The 7,090-nt window shown below is 52.8% G+C and overlaps 1 protein-coding gene across 1 annotated transcript in view; it reads right to left on the reverse strand.

The window, feature by feature from the left end:
• Nucleotides 1-4,172: 4,172 nt before the first annotated feature.
• KCND1 (potassium voltage-gated channel subfamily D member 1) overlaps nt 4,173-7,090 on the reverse strand; it is a 5,440-nt gene continuing 2,522 nt past the window's right edge. The window contains exons 2-6 of the mRNA XM_024769298.1: nt 6,488-6,650; nt 6,302-6,385; nt 6,115-6,213; nt 5,593-5,843; nt 4,173-4,509 (exon numbers count right to left, since the gene is read on the reverse strand). Coding sequence (XP_024625066.1) covers nt 4,281-4,509; nt 5,593-5,843; nt 6,115-6,213; nt 6,302-6,385; nt 6,488-6,650 — 826 coding nt within the window. The 3' untranslated portion in view covers nt 4,173-4,280. The remainder of the gene's footprint in view (nt 4,510-5,592; nt 5,844-6,114; nt 6,214-6,301; nt 6,386-6,487; nt 6,651-7,090) is intronic.

Here is a 7,090-nt window from a genome sequence, read left to right on the forward strand (position 1 = left end):
GCGAGCTTGTCGTAGCCTTCTCTCCAAGCCCAGCAAGTTTATTGCTATGCTCGTTCCGGCCTTCGGCTTCAAAGGAAACAGAACCAAAACAAGCACCTCTTCGCCCCGCCCCCTCGCAGGTTCTTGCACTACCGGGTGGGGCCCGGGGCGTTGCGCAGGCGCGCCGGGGCACAGCCCCGCCTCTCGCTCGGAAGTACGTGGGCAAAATCTTCGCCGCCGCCACAACAATTGAGGGCACCAACCAATCGAAGCGGTTGCGTGGGTCCTCGATGATGCCCACGAGCCAATCAGAAGCGAGCGATCGCCCTCCCCTGCCCTCTGTCTCAGATTTCAGTCAAAGTCGGCACCCTTGTTCCTTGCCTTTCCTCTTCGTCCCGTCGTGCTCTTGTCTCCCCGAGGCTCTGACTTGCAGGCGGGGGCACTGCAACAGGACAGCGTGGCCTGCCCCGTGCACGAGTTTTTAAGTCGCCTCCCTTCCGGGCTTCCAACTTGGCCCCAGTCAGCCGGACTGACTGGAAAATATCAACACTCCCAGAGGTTAGCTAGCCCCTGAAGCATCACTTCCGTTTCCACCCACCAGAAATCCGCCTCCGGTAGAGAGGCGGGCACAGCTTCACCCTGGCAACAGGCCGGGTTCTGCAGTGATTGGTTAAGACATGCCACCACTCAAGTCGAACGGGCCAACCCTGGGACAGACATGCACCATTGGGACAGTGGGTGTTTGGGAAGCAGACACGCCCACTCTGGCACCGGCGCACCGCTGCCCTCGTGTTGACCTCCCCGCCCCTGTGGCTAGCGCGCAGGCGCGGCACAGCCTTTTCCCCACCCCCACAAGTCCCCCCAATGGTGTTTACCTGAATCGAGCAAAGTTTATAAACCAGCTCTGTCAGCAACCAGCGTCTCGCAATAAGGTTGGTAAAATTCCTGCTACTGAACGGATGGAGAGCTACAAGCTAATCCTAGCTGTGCCCCTTCTGAGTAATATCTGGCAAGTCATTTAACACCCACCCCATCCTCAATTTCTACTTCTCTGTAAAATGGCAATGATAATCCCAATTTAAGGATCAGAAGTTAATGCTTGCAAAGCGTCTGGTGCTGTGCCCGGCATCTAGTAAGTGCTCAATAAATTAGTCTGCACTGCAGTGCAGTGGAAAGAATCCCAGGCTTTGGAGTCAGGAAGACGTCAGTCCCAGGCACGGTGGACCATTACCAACTGTATGACCTTGAGGAGGTCATTGTGTCTCAAATTTGAGGTTACCCATGTGTAAAACGGGAATGATAATGCCTGCCCAGACTACCTCAGGGAGTAGTTATGGAGTTGAGATGAGCTCATGAACCGAGAAGTTGTTGTGAGAGGTGAGGGCTCCTTGCCAGTCTTAGGAGCCAAGCCATATACAGGCCATCAGAAAGCTCTTCTGAGTGCCACCTAAACTTCTCCCTTCAGATGCCAACCCTAGTTGAAGTTCTTCCCTGAAGGGTGTTGGTAATAAACAGACTATGGTGGTGTTTTCTGCTCATGAGACTTAATGGGAGGAGAAGACTCACGTTTACTGGGCTTATTGTGTTTAGGACACTGTGCCAAATGCCTGTGCACATTATCACATTGAATCTTCTCAAGACCATCTCACTTGATCCATGTATCCCACTCCCTACTCAATATTTGTCCAGCACTACACATCTAAAACTGAACTTATGATAATAATTGTAGTTAACCTTCACCAAGTACTTACTATGTGCCTGTTGCTGTGTGCTCAACAGCTTTGATGTTCCCTTTGACAGTGAATGAATGGCACCCCCTCCAGCCTTTGCCCAAGGCAGAAACCTGGGAGTCAACCCTGACTGCTCCCTCTTCCTCAACTCCCACATACCTGTCAATCCTAAATCTTGCCAGTCCTATCTCTGAAATCTCTTGACTTTCCAACTCTTACTGCCACTATCCCGTCTAAGCCACTATCACCTGCCAACTCGGCAACTGCAAAAGCCTCCTCACTGTTCTTCCTGCCTCCAGGACTGGTCCTCTATAACCCACTCCCCACAGCCAGAATAGTCCTTCTGAAATACAAAACTGGCGATGACTTTCCTGTTTATAAGCCTTCAGAGGTCCCCATTATCCTTAGGATGAAGTCCACATCTGTATCATAGCTTCAAAGGCCTTTTGTGATCTGGCCTACTTCTACATCCTCACCCTCGTCACAGTCTCACACTCTCCTCACTAGCTGTGCTGAACCCCTTCAGTTTCCCACGGCCCTGAGCTGGCGCTCTAACCTCCAGGCCATTGCACATGCTATTCCCTCTGCCTAAAACATTTTCACTCTTTTGTCTTTTGCCTGGCTAACTTCAACTCATTGTTCGGCCAGGTTAGGTTCTCTTGCCATCTATATGCTTCTGTAATCCACTAATCTTGGTTCTACTACACTATATTGTAATTGCTTAATTGCCTTCCGTGCTCACCTCTGTAGATCAGAGATGATGTCTACTTTGCCCATTTTTGTACCCCTAGGGCTAGCACATGATATGCAGTTAATAAATATTTGGTGAATGGATGAATGATTATTTCACAGATTAGCAACCTGAGGCAAGAGAAGATAAGTGATTCTCTCACCCAGGGACTGGAATCCAGGTCAACCTGAATCCAAGGTCTGTCTTCTCTGTGCTCCACAGAGCTCAGTTACACTAGTCTAGTATATCCAGTAGTCCAGAAGAGAGAATACAGGTAGGGGACATCCACAGGGAAGGGGAATTCGCCAAACTGAGAGATGCTTTTCATCAGGGTTCAGTTCAGAGCTGTTTGCTGTCAGGAAGCCTGGGTTCAAGTCTCCTCTAACCAAGCGTGTGCTGCTTTGGGTCTCAGTTTCCCCATCCGTGAGTGAGGGGGCTAGAGCAGATTATGTCCATGGGGCATGTCTCAGGACCTCCTAGCCTACCTCACTGGCTGCAGATTCACCTCTTCGACCACCCTCTTTCATTTCTCCTAGATCCCCATCTTCCAAAACACACCAGCAACCATCCACCTCCCATACCTTTCCCCTAACAGCCCTTCTACTAGTTAAAAGGAATTGAAATTGGAGTATTTTCAACCCCTCCAGCCCAACCCAGCCCCCAAACCCACAGAGCCAGGAGGTGCTCATCCTTGTCTCTCCTCTCAGGTTTTATTGACTGATGGAAACTACATCTTTGTCAGCCACCAGCTCCACAGGGACAGTGCTGGGGACAGGGAACCTGAGATGATGCCAGATTTCAGCCTGAGAGCAGACAGAGTTCCTGAAGGTGACCGAAGAGGGAGAAGAGAGAGGGATATGTGAAAAGGCATTGTGGGGGAGGAGGAGGAGATCAAGAAGTTCCTCCTGCCTCCTCCAGCTCCCAGAGCTCAGGAACAACCCAGGCCTCAGCCCCTGCCGCCTCTGGACTCCTGCCCAAGAACATGGAATCAGCCCATGATCTCCAAACACAGCCCAGCTCTCGCCAGCTGCCAGGCTTTTATCTCAGCCAGTCCAGACTCCAGCCCAACCCAGGAAGGAAGCAAGCCAGAGAAGAGAGAAGGAGGAGTAGTTAGAGGTGGCCCCTATGATTAGGGCAGATGTAAATACTGCAGCAAACTGGGCAGAGGCTTTGCATAATGTCACAGCAGCAGCTGCTATTGCTAGAGTTTGCTGGGGGCCCAGTGGAGGACGGGGTTGCGGGGACCCATTTCCAGCAGCCAGGGAACGGGGGTGGTGTTTGTGCTATCTGTGTGTGTTGGGAAAGGCAGCCTGACCCCTGAACCAAGGTCACTGCTGAGGCCACAGCCCACGAAGCCTGTGGTTGCATTCCAAGCTTCGGAATTTGAGAGTTGTTGGGCCCGGTGGAGGGTGGGGACTTCTTCTAGAGGCCAGATCAGAAGTGAGGGTTCTCTTCTATGAACCCCCAAACCTCCGCAGCTCAGCCAGAGAGAAGAGGAAGTTTCACCTCTTCTTCTTGGGCCAGAACTCCTGAGGGGAGGAGCATGCAGGAGGCCCGCTTGGGTAGAGGGGCCAGTCCCAGTGTGCTGGGGCAAGGAGGCTGGGGGCCTGAGGAAGCCCAGTGCTTCACCTCCCACAGGGAAAACTGTCTGGGGTAGGGGAAGTTTCCCTTTCCCTGGCTATTTCCCCACCAGGTGGGCCATTCCATGAAACTCCATTGCATAGTTCTCAGTGGGGGGCAGAAGGGGTCCCCAGGCTGCTCTTCTCTGCATCCCCAAAATATGGCTTTGGAAGGGAGCCCCCAAGAATTGGGAGAGCACTCTGGATGGGCAGGCCCGTCCCTCATAGGGAAGAGATCTTGACAGTCTCGGGAAGGAGGCAAGGGGTACCCAGGCTGGAGTTCCTGAGGGTGCTGCTGGCCCCACTGCCACCACCGCCAGGGGAGGAAGGTTGGCTCTCATCTGGGGTGTTGGCAGGAGGGGTGGGGATACTGATGATGGCAGCCACGAAGTCCCGGCTGTCGCAGTTCAAGTCAAGGCTGTCATGGGGCTTGGCATTGAGGCTTGAGCGGCTGTGGATAAGGGTGGGAAGATGGAAGGTTCTTAAAAAGTCATTTTAATACTTGCCACGGCGATCACGACATTTACTGAGTGCCTACTAGGTCCCTGGCACTGTGCTAAATGCTTCCCCTGCACCCTTAATTATGGTGGTGCAGAGTGAGGGCTCTGGAGTCAAATAGTCCTGATCCCACCTCAACCACTCTAAACCTCTCTTCTCTCATCTGTAGCATGGGAATAACAATGTTTTCTACCTCACAGAGATGTTGTGGAGATTAAATAAGATAATAAATGATACAAAATGCTCAGAGTAGTGTCTGCAACATAATGAGCACACACATAAAAGTGTTATCTATTGTGCTTACTCCTTGCAGTGCCAGAGTCCTCACAGCAGTCTACTGTAAGATCTACACAATCTGGTCCCTGTTCCTTTCTGATTTTACCTCCTACCACTCTCCCCCTCACTCACTCCACTCTACTTACAGAAGCTTCCTGGCTGTGTCTCTAACATGCAGACCCATTCCTGCCTCAGGACCTTTGCACAGGCTGTTTTCTCTGCCTGGAAAGCTCTCCCTCTAGGTATCCACATGGCTCATTCCCTCTCCTTCTTCAGATCTCAGCTCAGATGTCACCTCAGCAAAACCTTCCCCGACCACACTGTTAAAACTGCATCACACCCTGTTCTACACTCTCTATCCCCCATCCCTGATTTATTTTTCTCCTTGGCACTTAACACACTGCATCATCTGTGTATTTGTTTTTTAACTGTCTCATCTCACTAGAATAGAAGTTCCATAAGGTCAGGATTTCTGTCTGTTCTATTCACTGCCAAAATTGAACTAAACTCCTAAACTAAAGTGAATTCCAAAATGCCCCAAATTGTGCCTAGCATACAGGAGATGCTCAATAAATGTTTATTGAAAGTACAAATGAAAAATGAGGAGTTCCAGACAAGATAAGCCCAAGCTTCCAGCATGGAGGAGTTTGGGTTTGAGCTTGACTTGCTAGGAGGCCTGGAGTCATGAAATCTCAGACCCCTTGGTCCAAGCTCTGAGCTTCCCCGGGAGAGGGGCTGCACAGCAGGTCAGCATGCTTACCTCTGAGGGGCAGGGCTCCTCTGCAGCCCTGCCAGCGTGTCCAGCTCCTGCATGCTGCCATGGCTGACCGAGGCAGTGGAGTTGGCAAGGCGGATGGCACGGCGCTTGGCTCTGCGGGGGCAGCAAGAGGATAGCAGGCTGCCAGGCCCCACTGGCTGGGAGGACACGGAAGTGCTGCGGCTGGTGCGGCCACCCAGCGAGACAGCGCCCAGGGCCTCACTGAAGGTTAGCTCATCCGTGAACTCGTGGCACTGTGGGCAGAAGGGAGGCATGGTCACAGGGCACCACAAGGAAGCTGACCTCACCCCCAGGCTTTTGCTTAGGCCATTCCTTCCTTTCTGTAAGTCGCTCTCTCTTCCCTTCCCTTGCCCATCCTTCAAGGCTCAGCTCTACTGGGGCCTCTTCCGGGAAGCCCTGTGTGATTTCCACAATTAGTAGTGAGCCTCCCATCCCAGGAGGGAGCTGGCTTGCTGGCAAAGGGACCCCCTTCATTCTGCCACACCACCTCTCATTAGGCCTCACCGTTGTCTTCTCTAGACAATGCAGCAAGTGGTGATGTTGCTGCTCAAAAGCAGAACGGTTCCTGACACACAGCGCCTGTTCTCCCCCACTGCTGCTGTCCTGGAGTGGACAGAGCAGAGGGATGAGGTCAGCACCTTCCCCCTCCCGTCACTGCTCACCTCCCACCCCAATCCAGGCCCCTCTCCACCTCAAGACCCCCGTTCTGCTTGTACTGCAGGAAGGCGTTGGTGGTACCACTCTTTGCCAACCGGATCCTTGCCAAGCGCACCTTCTACAGAGAGAGGAGGAGATAGAAGGTCAGGTAGGCAAACATAAGAGTAGACTGGCTTGGGGTGTGGGGAGTAGGAGGTACTCAGATGGAAGGCGCAGTTACCTGCTGTGCTCGGCGCTTGTCAGCACGCTGGTTCTGGTGGTAGATGCGGCTAAAGTTGGACACAATGACTGGCACAGGCAGAGCAATGACCAAGACGCCACTGAGTGAGCAGATGGATCCGAAAATCTTGCCAGCAATGGTGCTGGGCACCATGTCTCCGTAGCTGGGGCCGGGGGAGGTAAGCCAAGGTCAAGAAAAATACCCACCCACCCCTCAGTCCCCCACTGCATCCCATCCAACTTGACTCACTCTGCGACCCTGGCCAGGCACTCAAACTCTCTGGTCTCAGTTTCTTGCTCTGCAAAAATTGGGGAATGACCTCTCTGGCCACCAGTGGGGGTCAGATGAGACATGGGCCCTCAGCCCCTACTGTCTGCTGCCCCCATCCAAGCCATGCACCGGGCATCTGAGTCAGCTGGAAATCTATTAATACCAAGCATAGGGGGGAAGGAGGAAGTCAGAGGCAGTAAATATAGCCTCCCGGAGAGAGAGTCCCACCACCACAAGCCAGCTAAGGGGCTCTGAGTCCTGGGAGCAGTGCTCTGTTGGTTTTGCTTGTGTCTGTCTTACCTTCTCTAGGTAGCACCCCGTCTTATTCCCCCA

The sequence above is a fragment of the Neophocaena asiaeorientalis genome, unplaced genomic scaffold, assembly GCF_003031525.2.
Source record: "Neophocaena asiaeorientalis asiaeorientalis breed wild unplaced genomic scaffold, Neophocaena_asiaeorientalis_V1.1 scaffold671, whole genome shotgun sequence".
NCBI lineage: Eukaryota > Metazoa > Chordata > Mammalia > Artiodactyla > Phocoenidae > Neophocaena > Neophocaena asiaeorientalis.